Below are 19,751 nucleotides of genomic sequence, written 5' to 3'. Positions count from 1 at the left end.
TTTAGTTTCATTTGCTATATAGTTCTGAACAATGAATGAACTCGTTTTGCAGTGCAAAACAATTTTTTGTAATTTAAGCCCCGTGTGGCATTTAGGGGTCGTTTAATTATGGAGACTGTGAAATCATAACAAACCAAATAACAGTGAAACTTGGCGTGCTCTAGGACCCTGCGTTCGTTCTCTCTCTCTCTCTCTCTCTCTCTCTCTCTCTCTCTCTCTCTCTCTCTCTCTCTCTCTCTCTCTCACAGCACGCGCTCCTTCACATCATCTCAGTGTTGTATTGGTCGCTGCCACTGACAGTCACCTGAACAGGGGATTATTTAAATAGAACATAAATAAATATATAAACAGCCTACGATTTTATTTCACATGATGGAGATTTCGGATTCCAACTGTAAGTTTTTTTTATTTATTTATTTATTATTAAAAAAGAAAAAAGATGCCATTTTCTTTGTTTCTTTGTTAATACAGGTTTAATATGTGTACATAGTAAAAATAACGTCGTCTAACATTAAATATCATCTAATATCCGTGTGATCAGATTTACACAATTTATCTGTAATTACGTCTGGTGACGTCATGTGAGCGACACCTGGACAAACCCACCTGTCTGGGGTGGTGGTGGTGACGTCATCACCGTGCATCCCTTTGTAGCTCCCACCTCCCGAACAGCATCTTGACTTAACTCCTAAAAGTAGCCTAATAACTGATGTATGAACCTTAAAGCACTTTTCCAGGTGTAAGCATACTTTAAGAGTCTCAGCCCAGTGACAAACAATGGCACAGTTTACTGCTGTTTGTTTTTGAGACTGTATCAATAGCTCACATGTCAGTCATGATCAATAGTTTCAATCGTTTAGTATTTATTTAACATTCAGTGATTTATAACACGGCTCTTTGGGGACTGTCGTGTAAAGGACCCAAGTTGAAATGCTATTAAAAACAACCAAATCAAGTATTAGACAAGTGAGCTGACAATGTAATCTATTTCATGCATGGCAGGTATCAACTGCCCTCCATTTTTTCAAGCAAAATAATAAATAAAAGTAAGTTTAGATGTTTGGCTTCCACACTGTCTTATTCGCAACTGGTTAATACAATGGATTATAAGTTCATTCATCATTAACTCCCAAGGAACCAAAACACAACCAGCGGCAGCAATATGCATAAGTAAAAGTTGTATTTAATCAAGTTTATTCCTTAAGAGTTCAAAACGTATTACTTTATGATACTTAAGCCTTATTAGGAATGAGCTCTTTCCGATGTGTATCTTGGAGTGGAATCTTGGTGCATACGATCTGTAATTTCTTACAAAATACACAGGATGGTTTGAAATAGGAGCTGATTTCTTTCTAGCCCAAACTAAAGACTCATGCAAACTATTAATAAACTAAAATAAAAAGAAAACCTAGTTGTATATAGACGAGGAAAACAGTGTCTGTCAAACTACAAATTACACAAACAGATGATATGATGAATGTTGTCTATTTGCTGTGTAATTTTATGCCTGATAAGACCCTGTGCTATAAAGCTACGGATAGGAAGTAAAGCTTTTATCCCTTGTTTTATCATGTTGCCTGGAAAGTTGAAGTCAAACAAAATAAAAATGTCCCATCACATCTATATGGATAAGCACAATATGAGGAACATTTTTTCTGTAATCCTTCATTATAATCCTTTTGGACTAATCCCCCCTTACCCTGGTCTTAGCTTTGACCTAGCTATCATTACTCAGTCTGGTTAAGGGTCAGGGCAGTGTGATGGCTATTTACGACCTTAGTGAAAACATCCTTCCTTCTCATGTGGGAAATCCGCTGTGGAGAGCACGTGCAAGTGCCTGGTTGTGTGGAAGCCAGGAAAAAACAGCCCATCAACTAATTGCTGGTTACTTGTTTTAGTTACTGATTAATTTATAAACTTCCTCTAGTCTTCAGGGTTTCCACCGTCGATGAATGCGTACGTTTCTGTATCTGTGGTGATAAATCATTACATTCATACATTTCAGCACAGTTATGACTGGATTACCACAGTTACACTTAAATAGGGTTCAAGTTTGTCTTTATTTTTTCTGAGATGGTCTGAAAACTTATGACTGTGAACAAAGAGTGATGCATGATAAAATTTCAAAAGAAGCTTTTGGTTCATCATGTGACGCATACATAAAATGGATAAACTGGGCAAATGGACTCTTGCCCAGTGTGTAGTAAAAATCCATTAGTCGTTAACTTTCCTATCTGATGAACTTCTCCATTTTTTGACCACTCAGTAGTGGCTGTTTTTGGAACAGCATATTCGACATGTACGTTTGTTGGGAGAAAAAACCCACCTAAAGACACATCAGATTCACTGACATCCTTTACAATTTATAGGCATTGCAAAAGCATGACTCTAAGACCTTTTTGCTGATAGTGGAAGCCTGGTTGGATATTTGCACTCGTCTTCTCCACATTGCATGCATCTATAAATACCCACAGTTTGAGAGAGACAAAGGCTCCACTCATTTGCCACATGCAATCCCTGATGGGTCCACACAGGCCACACAGTGTCTCTTCCACTGGCATTCCTCAGCTCATGAAGGAGAGGACGTTGTCTGTCAAGAGTAGCTCTTCTATATAACGTGTTATGGGTTAGTGGAGGACATGACTAGTCAAGCTCTGACTGAAATGTTCTTTGTGTTCTCACTGGTACCCCCTGTTTGTCTCATGTCTTCAAAGAGTGGAAATCAAAGCAGAACTTCACAGCGATTTACTGCAGATTACTGGCCAATGTGTCAGTGCTTTAATAAAAACAGTGTTAGATGTTGCAAGGAACTTGATCAGTTGTGATGGGAGTACTGATGTCCATCAACAGTTCTCCCTCGAGAGCCAGTGAAAGGACAAACTAAACTGTTCTCTGAGTGGAAATTTTTGCTTGCACTTGTCCACCTACTGTAGCATGTGTACAGCAGTGTGTCAAGGTTTTGTGGCAAAGTGAAGATTGCATTGGTAGACTATTGGGGTTATTATTTTATTTTCTTTTGCCCCACACCATGAGGTTGGGGGTTTGAATCCAGCCTGCTCCCTGCATGCATGGAGTTTGTATGATGTCTCTGTGCTTCAAGGGTTTCTTCCTGGTACTCCTTTTTCCGCCCAGTCCAAAAACATGCAATGCACGATGATTGGCATGTGTCGCAGTGCAGTTGTGCCTTTCTGATAGTTTGGCATCCCATCCAGGGTGTCCACTGCATTGTAAGCTCCAGGTTCCTCTCGACCCTACATAGGAAAAGCAGTGCAGAAATTGGATGAATGGATCTTGGTGCATAATAACATAAGGACATTACTATGGAAACGTCATACACAGTTTCACATGATCACCTCAAATGATGTGTTAAAGTGCGTTTCACCGTGTTATTCAGGTGACATCATGTGAATATAGTACGTTGAAATAAAAATCGAATGCACGTCAATGTGAAAAATAAGCAGATCATTTTTAAAAATTAAAACACCCACAGTTTAATACATGAAAAATAAATCCACACGTATAACCATTGTGTAAGTGATATCAGCCTCATAGTTGCTTCATAGTTCCTTATAGTTCGCAACTGCACTGAAGAATGTTTAATCTCAGCTCGTCTTTTTGGGGAAACTCTGAAAAGTTCCACATAGGACCATACAACTTGTATTTTTCCTGTCAGAATACAAATAAATTGATGATGGAGTTGGAATGCAACTTAGAGGGCAGCAGTTGGCACTCTGTGCCAATCATGTGTTCACACCCCGTGGCAGTCAGTAAAAAGGGCTTGTTTTAGTTCAGGTTAATGTAAATATGAAAATATCAAAATGTGACAAATCAGTGTCAAATCAAGCACGGACAACCACAGAAATTGAGAAATCTTTTTCACCAAGCAAAGATGAATGAAAATATAATGGGTATCCAGTGGCTTTTTGCATTATTAGCATTATTTTCAACAAAAAGATATTTATCCGGCCACTATCATCATATCTGGCTGCTTTCAGGTTTTGCACTCATTTCTCAGTTCATATCATTCATTTTCCCAGGATTGCTGAGCCAATAATGCCTACACTATAATCCCTAAAGCTTCCATCCCCTCCCTTTTGAGTTATGTGGCCTGTTGCTTGCCTGTAATTGACTCCACCTAGTAAGTTGTCATTCACTAACTCTAAAAGAGTCAGCATTAAATTATTCCAACCGTCTGCTCTGGCTGCCATATGACCTTGAGTGGTGTGTACAAAAGCCCCTACTATGCACCACACTTGCATGTGTGCGTTCGGGAGCTTAGTGCACGTGACGTCCACCCGCAGAATATAACTTGAACAGCTGCTTAGCCTCCTTAGGGAGAGAGTGTCGTTCTGTGTGTAGTGCTTTTTATTTCTGACAAATCGCACTCCTCCTACCTGCCCCTGTGTCACAACCCCCCTGTTTTTTTGTTTTTTTTTTGGATATGGATAACACAAGTTAAGATGCATGTAGACTTTTTTTAAGTGTGTAATCATGTTTAACAGGGCTCAGATGGATGAGGCATTGGTGGTTAAGGGAGAACCTCCATCATGCTCGTCATTTAAAGAGCAGAGGAATAGGAAGCAGAAGGTTGGCATTGATAGAAAGTGCTTTCGTCAGTTCAGACAGGAAACCACAGCTGCAGGACATATCCTCTGACCCACAATGCCAGTAGTTCTGGGTATCACAGCTGCTCTTGACTGCCGTGCTTCTTGAATGTGTTTTGTGTGTGTGAGATTGAGCGACTGATTGTTGCTACTTGTTGCATTTTTTAGTTCTCCACATTCTATTGTCTTTTTTTTCCTCAAGAGTGATTTCAGTTGCCTATTTTTGGTCTTCATAATAGCACATTGTTGAAGGAGACCTCAGGCTAGGATTTTGGTCAAACCATTTGTCATGCTTAAATAGTCACCTTATAATTTGCTTTGGGATGAACATAGACAGAATTTCTTCCAATGTTTGTCCTAAAGGCTGTCCAAAAGCTTTATAAAGTCTGCATTGTTTAAAGGTGTGTTAAGAGTATGAGCTTATTACAGGGTACATTTGTTTGGCTGATATAAAGATGTCTAGAGTAGAGTTACTGGTGTAATGTGTAATTGCATACATAATGAATAAACTTTAGATAAGCTGACTTCTGCAAAGCTGACCTTTCTTTCTTTCTTTCTTTCATTGGGGGCCAGATGTTGCCCAGTGGCAGGAGGGAGTTGTGTGGGAATTGTTTCTCACAAACTGGGCGGTCATTCCCTCATCTATGCCAAAGAGTGCACTTACAGACAATGGCCCTCTGGAGAGTTGTAGCTGTGATTGTGCCATATTCAACAAGGGAGATATCCCTCTCTCTCTCTCTCTGAGCTTCCGCCCACTATTCACCTTCATCCTATCTCCTCTGGGCTTCCACCCACATGTGCACACTTCCATTTCCTTCTTTCAAGGAGAGAGGAAAACCCAAGTCCTGAGGAAACAACCTGTTGTCCATTACATGGTCTCAGTGCCAAACAATGGTAAAGAGTCTTCGCTCTGATTACACATAAGGACATTCTACAAGTTTTAAAGCGATAGTCCATGAATTTATGAATATGTAAATTACAATTTTGTAAAGAAAACATAATTGAGAAGCAAAATAAATTCATTTTATTTCTTGTAGGACTCAAGGTTAATATGTAAAGCATAACAGAATGACACAATCATCAAACAAAGCAAAACAAAAAAGAAAATAAGGAAATAATCGCTGTTCAAAAGTTTGCACACCTTTAGTTCTTAATATTGTGTATTGCCCCCTTTAGCAGCAATGATGGAATGCAGTCTCTTGTAACAATTGTGCATGATTTTATTAATTCTCTCAGGTGATATAGCTGCTCTTTCTTCTTGGTAAAATGCCTCCAGTTCCTGTACATTTTTTGGTTGCCTTGTACATACTGGATGTTAGAGATCTCTCAAAACTGGCTCAATGATATTGAGGTCAGGAGACTGTGATGGCCTTCAGAACCTTCAACTCTTTCTGCTGTAGCCATTGAAGGGTCAAACTTGCCTTGTGCTTTGGATCATTGTAATGTTGGAACATCAAAGTGCGTCCCATGTGCAGCTTTTGTGCTGTATATTTCAAATATTTGCTAGTATTTTCTGCTGTATTCATCTTGCTATCAATTTTTACTAACTTCCCTGTGCCACTAGAGCTCACACAGCCCCAAAACATAAGAGATCCACCACCATGCTTTACTGTGGGGATGGTGTACTTTTCACCGTAGGCCTTGTTGTCTCCTTTCCAAATATAGTGTTTATGGTTGTGACTATAAAGTTCCATTTTGGTCTCATCACTTCAAATGAGGCTTGTCTAGGTGCTGTTTGGTGTCCTGAAGGTGGGCCTTTTTGTGGCTTTCTACTGGCAACTCGACCATGCAGGTCATTTGTGTTCAAATACATTCTTATTGTGCTCCTTGAAACGACACCACTTTTTTCCCAGAGCAGCCTACAGTATATTTCTCTCGAAGTTTTTCTGAGAAACACTGACAATTAATGTACAGATACTAGTTATAATTACAATGAGTCATAGGTGTGAAAACCTCCCTTTAGGGGGCAGTCGTGGCCTAATGGTTAGAGAGTCTGATTCGTAACCCAAAGGTTGTGGGTTCGAGTCTCGGGCCGGCCACGACTGAGGTGACCTTGAGCAAGGCACCGAACCCCCCAACTGCAAATTCTGCAAATTAAATGCAGAGAACAAATTCTGAGTATGGGTCACCGTACTTAGCCGTATGTCACGTCACTTATTAATAGCCATTTAAATCTCTGTGTGTCAACCTGTGTGTTTATAATGAGGCCAAACATTCAATGATATGGTTTGCAAACCTTTTTTATGTATATAAAACAACTGTATATACTGTATAACATATAAAGTACAGACACCTTTGGAACACACTGTATTGAAGTCTAAAATTCATGATCTGCTACAAAACTCAATTCCTGAATAGGGAACAGGGAGGTTGTGGGTGAAAGCCTTAACGAATTACATTGTATAAGGAATAACACTGAGATATGTTTTAATGGAAATTAATCAACAACAGAGTGGTGTGATATTGCCTGAGCAGCTGATTGACTGTTACTGTACAATTAGTTTAAATTCTCCTTTATCACAGCAATTTGACAGCATTTAGCATTTTTAGTAATCAGCTTATTAATCAGTTATTAAATAATGATATCAAACTAAAAACTGTTTATGTGCATGTGAAATTGTAATTATGACATATTATTAAGAAACATAGCTTGTTCCTGAGAAACCCTAAAGCACAATACACTCTATCTTTAGATTTTTTTCATAGATGAAAACAAACAGCTTTACCTCTAAGCGTTAGAACATACTGCAGACTCCATCAGTAAATACTAAATAAAAGGTCTTCTCTCAGAAAACATATCAACAATTTCACATTTGTCATTGTTAAATAACTTTTTTCAATCAATTTATTATTGGGCCTAGCTTACATAGATCATTATTATACAATATACAGCACTATTGTATAAGATGTAATATTTAAATTTAAGTCCTGCGTTATTTTAAGATTCTTTACAGTCAGAGTGAAGACTAAACGTTACTCGTTTTAACTATGAAATCTTTCCTTTTTTCACTTTCTCTTACACATTTTGCCGATAAAAGAGGATAGACAAATTAGGAAGGGAAGGGTGATTAAAATAGCGAGCAGGACCCTTATGATAATGCCAAAGTGAAGAGGTATTTAAAAGATTAGAACTAGCTTGATGTTATACCAAGAAATAATCCGGTAATACACAAGTGAACAGTTTTAGCTTTATATTCGAATTTCTGACTACACATTGTTTTTGGACATTAACGATCTCATTTCTGTCAGCTGTTGCATCTGGTAAGCACAAAATAATTAGCATGCTTTCTTTTTTTGGCAGCTTTGTGCTTTCTCAGTGAATAGACTAATGCTGGATTTGCAACACAGTGGACTGGTTTGTCCTTGGTCTGGATTGCTGTGTCCTTCAGTGACCTTTTGATTGATCATGCAGATAAAGCTCTGTTATTGATTGGTTCCGCTATTTTTTTTTCCAAAATCACAGCAGTTTTGTGGGATTCTGTGATTTGCCTTAAATGGTTTGTGGGCCTGACTTGTATTTTTAAGCTTAACACCATTTGAAGCAAAGATACAGACAGAAAGAAATGGTAGTGAAAATGTAAAGATTTAGGCAGATTGGAAAACTTTATTTTAGTGTAAAGAGAGATGCTTTCTTTTATTTTGAGGCGCACTCGATGTAAATGGGATTGAAAAATCAGCTCCGCAGTCAATAATAAAAATCCCAGTGGATTGAAACTGTGACTGTTTAGACATTTTGACATTGTTTTGAGAAAGACTTTTGAATATATTTCAATCACAAGTAAAGTTCAAGCATTTTAAAATCTGTTTACAACCCGTCTTTTGAAAGCTTGTAGTGGAAGAGACTAATGCTAATATCTGTGCTAAATGTTTAGCACTACAATAAATTCACTAGGTAAAAATTTACAGTAAGTGAGCATGACGATGTGGTATGATTATTCGGAAATATTCTTTAACATCCTTTACCATGAAACTAGCTCTAGAAAAACCTCTGATAGCATGATCTTGCTATGGTAGCTTAGATAGCAATCCTGTTTGCAGAACCACAACTAGCAGTGTCAAGTATTATTATTATTATTATTATTATTATTATTATTATTATTATTATTATTATTATTATTATTACCTCATTAAATGATTCTGTAACTGCCCTAGAGCACATTTCACAAGGAGAAAGTTAAGTTAATATCTATAAAAACTAAGAAATAAACATTGCATAGGAAAAACCCATATGAACCAGTTAGTTAATTATCCATCCTACTAATATAATACAAAAATTCAATGATTTAGTATAATCAAAGTATCCAAAATTTAGAATATAATTCCAAAATATGGATGACATTAAATATCATTAATAAACAGCATAACTGTTACAACAACATGAACCCAAAGGTGATAGCTAAGAAGCAGAATCTCACCTCAAATCAAGCTTTGTTTACAGTAAACCTAGATTACTAAGAAAGTAGAAGGATTTACCAAAAATAAATCACGGCCTGGTGTGTTGTTTCCTGCATTTGTTAGGACTTTCATAACAGTTTTTCTATTGTGAACTGTGCACAGTTTTAAATGAACACTGACATATGAACCCAATTCAGGTCATGCTCATATCACTGCCTGTTTATTGCGTTAAGCCACATTTGTTGCTTTGGTTTAGTTTTCTCCATCAGCTAGCCAAAATAACCAGATGTCCAGTTTCAGCAGCTGAAGACCTTTCCCTCACTGCCATTCTGCTGGCTAGTGCTTTCAAGGGTTGAAAGTCTATATGTTTATTATTAGATACATGCATAGATGAATGATGTTACATGGCTAGTGTTCTTTAGAGCACTCCTACTTTGAGAGATCATCATGATAAATCTTGAAACAGCTTTTAGAAATTGTGTGATGTATTATGCTGGTAGAATCCACTTAACAGTTTGACAATGGACATTGTCATAAAGCAGCTTTACAAAAACATTAGTGTAGCTTTAGATCTGTAGTGTTCAAGCCAGATGTGATACTCCTGAGAAAAAAAAACAACTTCCTGATGTGTAATGATGAAGAACCCCAGAGAGAAACCAGACTCTTCTGAGTGACACCGGATAATAGGATTAGAAACCATTAGACTTTTACATCCGTATAGACTATGAAGTCAAGCAGTACTCATTGTACTGAAGGGATGCTCTGTATACGTGTGTTTAAGTGTACTAGTCTTTATGATTACAGCAGTAGATCATAGGTACCAATCTAAAGCTGCTCTTCTTTCCACAGCCATGGAGCACCTGGTCAAGGAGTTAAATGTGCTTCTGAAGCTACTGGAGCACGAACATGTAAGTTCAGCCACGGCAGAGAAGATGAATGTTGTCAGGAACCTGTTGGGACAGTTAAAACCATCAGGTAAACATGCAGATATCACTGATCTCTGTTGTTTAGTAGGTTGTCACTTCAAAAGATGAAGTCACATTCTTTTTTATAAAGCATATGTTGATAGAGTGACTGGAAGCGACTTCATATACATGAACACGTCACTCTACGGAAATGGTACCAGCTTTGTCGAGTCTCTGTTTGAAGAATTTGGTAAGTTTGTTAACTTAAGGTAATGTAATGTTTTTTTTTTCTACGGGTCAGTTAAACGACTAACATTTTAACACTAATATCTGTGTTCAGACTGTGACCTGAAGGAGCTGAGAGATTCCCCTGAGGAGCTGAAAAAAAAGGAACGGGAAGAGGAAGAGACATTGAAACACTTACCTACAAAATCAGTAAGACACTTTAAACCTGGAACAGGCACAGAAGTTATTCGGGTAGTAGAAAAATACCCATGTATTCTATGGAAGTGTATAATGTTGTATATGCACTCTTGCGAACTATAGTAAACAATCAGAATTATTTGAATATTTGATTCCCGGAAACAAAGGGAATAGAAATAAGAAATATGTGTTTCCCTTTTCCATTGGCCAAATATTTGGGCTAGATTCAGATCTTTTATTTATTTATTTTTTTTTTTAAATTTTGTTGCTCTGTCATCATTTCAGTCATTCTGCCCCATCAAAAATATGATCCATTGCTGGTAAAAAAAATATATATATATTTTAATGTGAATGGAACTTATTCCTTAGAGCCCCACTGACACACCACCTCCACTACCCACTACTCCACCTCCTGAGGATTACTACGAGGAAGCAGTTCCACTTGAGCCAGACACCACACCTCAATACATCACTACCCACAGTCAGTGCTCTCATATTTTCAAAAATAATCACACTTCAAGAAGGAAGATAATAATCATGATTTCAGTTTTATCTCTACATTAAAGTCTATCCCGTTGATGTCTGCCACAGGAACCCAAAGCCCAGTTGAGGATGAGGATGCATATTATGAAGATGCTGATAAGAACTATCCATTAACCCACATTAATGGGCCTTCCTGTAAGAAAGAAATAAGCCTTTATCGCTTGTATTTTTTGTTTCTGTTTATGCAAATCTTAATTTAATTTTGACGTTTTATATTTTGAAAATACACTTTATATTTAGTCAGTTTACATTTTTATCTGTCTAGAAAACTAAATTCAACTCAACTAATTACATTGAAAAATGATTAGCTATGCAATACAAAGGTATGGAAATTCACTTTATTCAATTTGGATTCAAACAAACTGATATAACTGGTTGTGATGAATGTAAATTTGATTAACAGAATTAGAATTTTTAAAATTTGATATTTAATGTGAAAATAAATTGGATTTAATTCAACCTTCTGGTTATACTTTATTGTTACGATATATACCTGTAAATACATTTCACATGACGTTTTATGCCTTACTATACAAATTTACAAAATTCAAATTCAAATCATAGTCACAATCTAATTTCCACACAATAAAACAATTTGGTTTCAAGAAATGTTGCCATATTTTTTCTCAGAAAACAAAGTAAAATGTCATTTTTCCAGGCAATGATTCAGATGCTTTGAGTAGCTCTTATGAGTCATATGATGAAGAGGAAGATGAGACGAAAATCAGAGAGAGAAAGAGTCTCGTAGGCCCAGTAAAAGACTGCCGCAAATTTGCTTTCCTACTGCGTAAGAAACGCTTTGGCCAGTGGACCAAACAGTTGACCGTCATCCGTGAGAACAGACTACAGGTGAGCTGACAGGTTAATAGTTTAATAGTTCATACTTTATCAGACCTGTGTTGGAGAATATGTAATCCTTTCCTCTAGTGTTTCAAGAACCCTAAGGACCGAACACCACACACTGACCTGCCTCTGAATCAGTGCAGTGTTGTCTACGTGTGTAAAGATGGGAGACGCAAGAGGCATGAGCTTAAATTCTCTATTCCTGGAGGAGAATCTTTGGTGTTAGCTGTACAGAGCAAGGAGCAAGCTGAGAGTTGGCTTAAGGTAATTCTGACTAAATGACAATAATTACAATAATAATTGTTAATAAATGACCTGCACTGAGAAACAAGTCTCTCAAACGACAGACATTAATCTCTACCCTGATCATGTGCATAAGTCGTGTAAACATCTTCTGGGATCCACATCCTTTTATTGTTTTTGAAACAATGCTCAATTTATCCAGTCTCTGGCATCTGATGTCATCTGTGTGTGCCTCTTATTTTTCTCCTCTCCTAAAATGGTTCCAGACAGCAAAGCAATGGTGGAGAGTTGTATTTTTATTCATAAATCAAACAGAATTGAAGAGAACATTAAAACAGCTGTAGCTGAAGATGAACACTAAATAACAATGGTCAGCATTGGTCATATTAATAGTTAATAGAGTCATTTTTTATTCCATAATATCAAACATTTCTCATTTAAATTAATAATGAAAAACTGAAACTTCGATAGTGTAAATTAATCAGTAGTTTTCCTCAGGTTTTAAGTAAAATGCTGAAGCAGAACAATATATTTTTCAAAAGGTTCGTGTCAGTTTAGCTTCAAACAACTAATAGTGGTTTTCCACCAGATGCCTCGCATGACTTTTTTTGGGAAATGAATCATGATCCTGTGTATTTTATTTTATTTTCCTGCATGTTGCTGGTAGAGAAGAGTCAAATAAGTCTCCAGCCAAATAAGTCACGTGTGTGCCAAAATAAAATAGAACTAAAAGAAATCACTGGCTGGTTACACTGGTGAAGCACTTGCCTTATCTTCAGAAGATTGTCAGGCCACAGTCATCGGTGGCCGGCAGCAACATTAGATATGGAGTGTGATGCAACATGAGTTGGAAAAGATGGAGTTGGCTGGCTTTACATCCTTCCTTTGAGGAAGTATGTGTTAACCTTTGCAAATGCCAGTTGGTAGCTGTTGGATGATGGGAGTTCTAGCAGGGGGTGGGAATTATCAAGTGACTAAGGTTTGGGGGTGGTGGGGTGGTGGGGGTTGTTAGTGGTGGTTAGGTCATTGTCTTGACAAAGCTTCTACTGTGTCCACTATTGTAGACATAATTGCATGTTAATTGTAGCATGACAAACATTGTTTATACATCTTTCTGTCTTCTTTATGTATAAATCCGTTCAGGCCATTCAGGAAGTTAAAACAGTGGCGAATGGCACCACTGGATTAGAGATTTCCTCATCCCCCATGATTCAACGCAGGACAGAGCTGGACAAGGTGATTCGCTTACAGACCACTTACTGATGCAATACAGACTAAAGGTTTTCCGAACAAGTCTCTGAGCTCTGTTTTCTGTCCCTGACTGCAGACGATGCATACTGATAAACATACATCAGATTCAGACAGTGTCGCCAACGGCGACTGTTCACGTGAGAGTGGTGAAAATGGTAAGCACTCGTCTCGTTGCGTATTGTCTTGATGTTTTGTGGGTGTAGACATAAGTTGATTTTCATTCCGTCCACAGTGTTAAGTTTATAATGCCTTTTCTTCCTTAAAGTCAAAACAAATATATTTAACAAAATAACACTGAACATGATAGAGAGCCTTAGGAGACACTTTGTATACTCTAGAAAATCTAAAAACAATATTACTAATTGCTTATTGGGTTTTTACATTTTTTTAAAAAAATGAAATGGAAACTATATATAATGTGAAACTGAATTTTTTTCTGATAAGCAACACCTAAAGCAGATGCTACTCTATCGCCATCTATTTACACTTCAGAGGAAAAAGTCTTGGATAGAAAACCTGCCGATTAAAAAACACACACACACACACACACACACACACACACACACACACACACACACACACACACACACACACACACACACACACACACACACCAAAGTGCAAAGTGTGTTTTAGAAACATACCTTCTTCCCCTGATTTGTGTGTGGGATCTCAGTCTGAGACAATGGCAGGAGGCACAGAGGAAGGATGTAACTGTTTGTCTACATACTTTTTGTCTTTGTGTTGTGTGCACTTAAAAGGATCATAAAGTCTGTTTAATGTGTTTTATAGTTGTTTCTTTTTTGACTTCACAGAATTAAAATGCTAAATAAACAAATATGCAGTTCTGTTACATAAAATCACATGCTAATTTTTACATTCCTGACATGACGGTGCTTGGCTCCTGAAGGCAAGGCGAAAAGGGGGGCTTTCTCCGAGCTGACCGGCTCCATGAGTCGTGCTGCTGGCCGAAAAATCAACCGTATAATCAGTTTTTCAAAGAAGAAGCCTCCTCTGCCTGGAGACACCAGCAACCTGTCTCATACTGATGACAACCCACGCTGTGGTGAGGACATTTCCTAAGCAATACAGCCCAATCGACATTCTGTCAGCAGCGTAGATTCTGTATAATTGTTTGTGAGTTTTGGTGGGAATAATAAAAGGTATGGGGAATATTCGTGTCTCCTTGGTTTTGCCAAATAATATTTAGGCAAAAAAGAACCATTTGCTTAATTTTTTTTCTTGGTTCTCATTACCTCACACAATTGAGGGAAAGTAAGCTCTAAATAAAAATGAATAATAAGAAATAAAGTATAAAATCTATTAAATATGGCTAGGTTTTTTTTTTTAATTGTTTTAATAATGTCATTGACCTTGACAAATATAGCTAAATCTTGATAGATAAATCTCAGGTTTTAATTATTGCAAATGAAAAAAAACAAAACAAAAGAAAAATCATGGCGATTTGTTGTGTTGGTCAGTTGTGTTCCAATATCGTATAAGATTTTTAAAACAGTGTACAAAATGAATCATATGTAATAACACTTTTATACATAGGAGAGTATGAAAATTATGTGATATGAAAAAATTTCTGTCCTCTTAGGTCATCTAAATGTCCTGGTTAATCAATGCTGGAAGGAGCGCTGGTGTTGCTTGAGGAGCGGCACTCTGTATTTCCATAAAGACAGAGCAGACGTGCACACTCACGTTAAAGCTCTGGTCCTTCATGGGGTCGAGGTCTTACCTGGTTTGGGGCCCAAGCACCCGTTTGCTTTCCGTATCATGAGAGATGGCAGTGAAGTGGCAGCTCTGGAGGTGCTACAATACACTGCCATTTGGTTATATATATTTTCAGGATACATAGTTTGTCTCAACATATATATATATATATATATATATATATGTGTGTGTGTGTGTGTCTCAGGCGAGCTGTTCGGAAGAGATGGGTCGTTGGCTTGGCGTGCTCTTGGCAGAAGCAGGATGTGCTACAACCCCAGAGGCTCTGCACTATGACTACGTGGATGTGGACACAATCAGCAGTATCAAATCAGCAGCTCGACATTCTTTCCTGTTAGCAGAGCTTCTTTTGTTTTCACCCTATGAGTAATGCATAGACAGAAAATGATAGACATGATACAAGACAGGCAAATGAATTCAATTTTATTTGTTAACAGTTTTGTAGTAATAATTAAACCATTCATAAGTTGTATTTGATGTGTTAACAGCAGGATAAAATTAAACCTATACGCTGAATATTTGTTCATTTGTCTGTTTCAGTAACGCTCAGAGTCACCTGAGGTAAAAATGTCATAACACGATTATACGCTCTGATTTTTCTAGCTGGGCGACTTCCTCCAGCAGTGCTTCCACAGACTCTCGCACCTACGACGAAGTTCCTTATGAGAGTGTTCTGGTATGACAAATATGTTAAATGCAATGTAAAACTGCCTTAGTTCTTAGTTTCAGTTATGCCGCCTCTCTCTTTACCACCAGGTTCACCACCATATGATCCATGATGTTAGAAATGACGGTTTTTAAAGGAGCAGTAACAGATTGTTGAATCCAGCGAGGCCTTAACTTTACCCTGCTGTGATCCATTGAAATCAGATACACTGCTAACATTCCTACATCATTCAAAGCCTTTTCTTGTTTTCTTTAGTTTAGCAAAAGGACTCCAAAGTGCATTTTTTTGGTAATCTTATCTGAGACCATTCAGAAACTGATATTTTTGTAGTCTGAAAATAAGAGTTTTGAAAAGCAACAATATCCCTGTACAGTTCAACAGGAGACATTTTTCCATCTCTGAAATAAGTGATGTTAAGAAACAGATGCTGTTTGTTGTAAAATCTCATGTTTGACTGTAATGTACACTGAAATAGTGCAATGCAGATAAAGAACATTTTTTATACCGTACATGTGGCAGTCTAGAGAAAAACTGTTGGATGCCCTTGTGGCCAAAAAAATAAAAATTGCCCAAGATTACATTTTTATGTCTATAACAAACATTTTACAAAAAAAAAAAAAGCTTCTGTTTGAGATATGTTAAAAGGAGAAACATATTTAAGAAAAGGATCCAGTAGAAAGTGTCAAAAGATCGCCATCTGTAGTGTTTTCCCAGGCCTCCAAACATATGTTGTGAAATAATGATTGCTTGTAAGTGTAATACTTGGCAGCATATTAGCTCATTTTTTGCAATATTCTTTTTACTCTACATTCCATACAACTGGGTTTTTTTTCTGTTTCTTCTTCTCATTATCAGGTAGAGGAGGCTCATCCTAAATCAGGCACTCAGGTGAAGCGCCGCTCTTCTTTCTCCAGCACTGATAAAATAAAGAGCAACTCTGAAGTCACCGTGAAAAGACACGGTTCTTGTGAGTCTCCACGTACTTCTTCAATACCATTTAATAAACCAGAATTCTGAATGAAAACCAGTCACTTATCTTGCAGTCTTACTGTCTGATTATCTTTTCTTCTCAGCTCTGACTCAGTACGGTAAATACGGCAAGACCAGAGCAGAAGAAGATGCCAGGCGATATCTGAACGAGAAAGATCTGCTTGAGAAAGAGAAGGAGGAGATTAGAAAAAAGCTGATGTCGCTACGTAAAGAGAAAAAGGACGTGAAAGAGCAGCTTAAGGATGCCACAGGTGACATGACTATTATATGTAATTACACAATATTGTTAAATATAAAGGTTTAAGCAGTAGAAATTGGTAGTCATCCATAATCAACCATTTAAAAAAGATACTTTGTGCTGGTGCCACCTACTGACAAAAGGGTTGTATACACTAATAAACTTAAAATTGTGTGCAATGGGAATAGGTGAACGGCAGGAAATTTTTGAAAAGAGACTGGCTCAGCTTGAAGAGAGCTGCAGAGTGAAGGAGGCCGAGCGAGTGGATCTGGAGCTGCGGCTCACTGAAGTGAAGGAGAATCTGAAGAAGTCTGTGGCGAGCGGTGAGCTGGGGGTTTCTGCTGAGAACAAACCTGCAAACAAGGTATGTGTTCTTTAAACCATGAAACTTATGCAGTTTCTCAGATTGCATACTTACATTGCACAGAAAATGTTTTGTAATAAACATTTGGCATCTGTAAAGTGGTGGGATATTAATGTCATTCACTCCATCTGTCAGTGGTTTTAAAGTTATGGCTGATACAGTAGCAAACAAAACACTCATTTAAGATTATAAAATACATTTGAGCTGACTACTGTATTCCCCTAACTATTTTTAGCTGAAAATTTTTTCTTTAGCGAATTAAAATGAAGAAATGAATTAATTCAATATTTTATTGAAAATCAAATTAAACTTTTGAATGACTTCTGGACATAAAATAAAGTTGAATGAATCTCATGTTGTTTTGTTCAAAGATTTTGCCTTATGCTTTGGAAATTTATCCATTTTAGTATCCTTTGTCGCAGGTCCATGTCAGAAAAGTTGAAACGACTTATGTTGAAGCCTCCTTACCTGTGAACTGCGCCTCTGAGATGCGTAAGCGTCCTCCATCCATCTGTGCATCCACCAGAGGAAATGTCATGCAGAAAGCCAAGGTATTGTTATAAAACCAAACGATTACAAAAAAAAGCAGACTTGCAATTTCTCATAATACTTTATATTTTGTCTTGACAACTTTAGGAATGGGAGTCAAAGAAGGGGATTTGATATTATCTGGATGTAAAGCCTATAAGGATTGTTTGGTTGTTTAAAAGACTTCAGTAAAGCGGACTGAGATGAGTTAGTGGATTCCAGGGATTCAGCAGCTGATTGTGTACATTTTAATATATAACTACTGAAACACCTGTGGACAGAGGCTTTCTTTTTCTTTTTCTCCTCTCTCACTAGCCATATTGGTTAACTGCTCATCACCATTCAGCCATACTGGCCACCTGATTACAAGTTCATATTGACCCAGCAATACGGTGAACCTATTGTCTGATCTGTTATCTGATGACTCATGACGGCATATAAGGATTAGTCGCCATGATCTCAGGAAAACATTATCTAAGACAGTAGATAGTACTAACACTCTTCTGATCGGTGCCTAAAGACACATACTGTATTCATACACACAGTTCAGAGACAGAAAACACATTCGCTTATTATAATAATGAATAATAATCATTAATTATACGGGCATATACATTGCACAAGATGATTAGAAACTAACAGACCCTTGTGGAAAAAGCAAATCAAAGATGCTGAAATGAAAAAAATAAATATTGTATTTTCAAAGTGTATCGTTGGGCTATATTGTTGTTTTAGTTTTTTGGAAAATATAAAAAAGGCTAAAAAGGGAAAGCGATGTTAGAAAAGTATCAGTGTGTTGTGTTTGTATGTACAGCACTGAATTTGTTAAATCCCTACACTGGGACTGGAATAGAGTGTCATGGCATGTCTTTCTGTTACACACAAACAGTCATTGTGAGAGATCTGCTTTCTTACTTTTACACTATGGCACTTAATTGATTGTGTTTATTTATTTATTTTTACATTGTACAGAAAACCATATTCATAATCTCAATGTTGATATATGGGTCTGTGTCTTGAAACGACTATGTATAAATGTTACATTTTGAACAAATAAAGGTATATCGTTTCACCAATAAACTGTTTGGTGCCATTTGTTGAGGCGGTAAATCAGTATAAAATACTGTTGAGCTTAACATGTGGAAATCAGGAATAAAATGTAATAAATAAAATGCTAGTCAACTGTACAACAGTCTGTAATTCAAAGCTGCTGGTTAAATGTTTGGTCTCGCTAGCAGTTTGTAAAGGCTAAGAGTTTCTATTGCATGAGCCATTGTTCTTAGCGACCAAACACAATGACTAAACACTGATCGATGACCAGCCACTGATTACAATCTCAACGACTAGCACGGCTCACCCATACTTCGTAGAAATTATAGTATTTTGTAAATAAGTAAATAGACAGTTATGGTTCCATTAAATAGTTAAAGTTATTAACTATTATATTCTATTCTGATAAAACTTTATTCTCTTTTATTATTTATACTGGAAACGTTTTCAGTAAATCTTTCGTACAACATATAACGGTTTCTTCATAAATAATCTGATACACAAACAGCAATGACAGTGATTCAGCGAATATGGAAATTACTCTCTGACTTTATTATATTGCGACTTCTAGTGACTTTTCAAGCTAGTATTCTCTGAAAAACTTTCCCAACACTGTATACATATTCTGTTTATCTTGAGAATATACTAATTTCTATGTAGATCCATAATACTGAGAAGGGCCTTCGATGTACTTAAGGTAATCAATAGTGCATGGCTGAATTTAATTCTATTTATATCACAAAATATATTTAGCATATTCCATTTTATTAGGAAAACAATTAAACGAAACAGCTTTTGAACATTCATATGCTTGTTGACAAAAAATCTGTGCAATATTTATGCACCTTTTCCATATTTTGAAACACACATTAATGATTTAATCTGTTTTAGACTTTGAAAGGCCCTGTGTTGGAAGCCTTTAGTGTAGTGTGCACTCCTTAGTGTGTGAATGAGACACAGCCGTGCCACC

The 19,751-nt window shown here is 37.0% G+C and overlaps 1 protein-coding gene across 1 annotated transcript; it reads left to right on the top strand.

Moving 5' to 3' along the window:
- Nucleotides 1–237: 237 nt before the first annotated feature.
- Nucleotides 238–18,807, top strand: afap1l1b (actin filament associated protein 1-like 1b). Its single transcript, XM_027160955.2, has 19 exons — nt 238–394; nt 9,849–9,974; nt 10,056–10,154; nt 10,245–10,339; nt 10,697–10,808; nt 10,919–11,005; nt 11,529–11,719; nt 11,798–11,977; nt 13,100–13,192; nt 13,284–13,362; nt 14,118–14,273; nt 14,811–15,022; nt 15,132–15,277; nt 15,548–15,620; nt 16,467–16,578; nt 16,685–16,852; nt 17,028–17,203; nt 17,626–17,754; nt 17,840–18,807. Exons 1-19 carry the CDS (start codon nt 370–372, stop codon nt 17,864–17,866), a joined length of 2,286 nt encoding a protein of 761 aa, XP_027016756.2. The 5' UTR covers nt 238–369; the 3' UTR covers nt 17,867–18,807.
- Nucleotides 18,808–19,751: the final 944 nt, after the last annotated feature.

This window comes from Tachysurus fulvidraco, chromosome 21 (genome assembly GCF_022655615.1).
Source record: "Tachysurus fulvidraco isolate hzauxx_2018 chromosome 21, HZAU_PFXX_2.0, whole genome shotgun sequence".
NCBI classification, from domain to species: Eukaryota; Metazoa; Chordata; class Actinopteri; order Siluriformes; family Bagridae; genus Tachysurus; species Tachysurus fulvidraco.
This window is presented reverse-complemented; position numbering and strand designations above follow the sequence as displayed.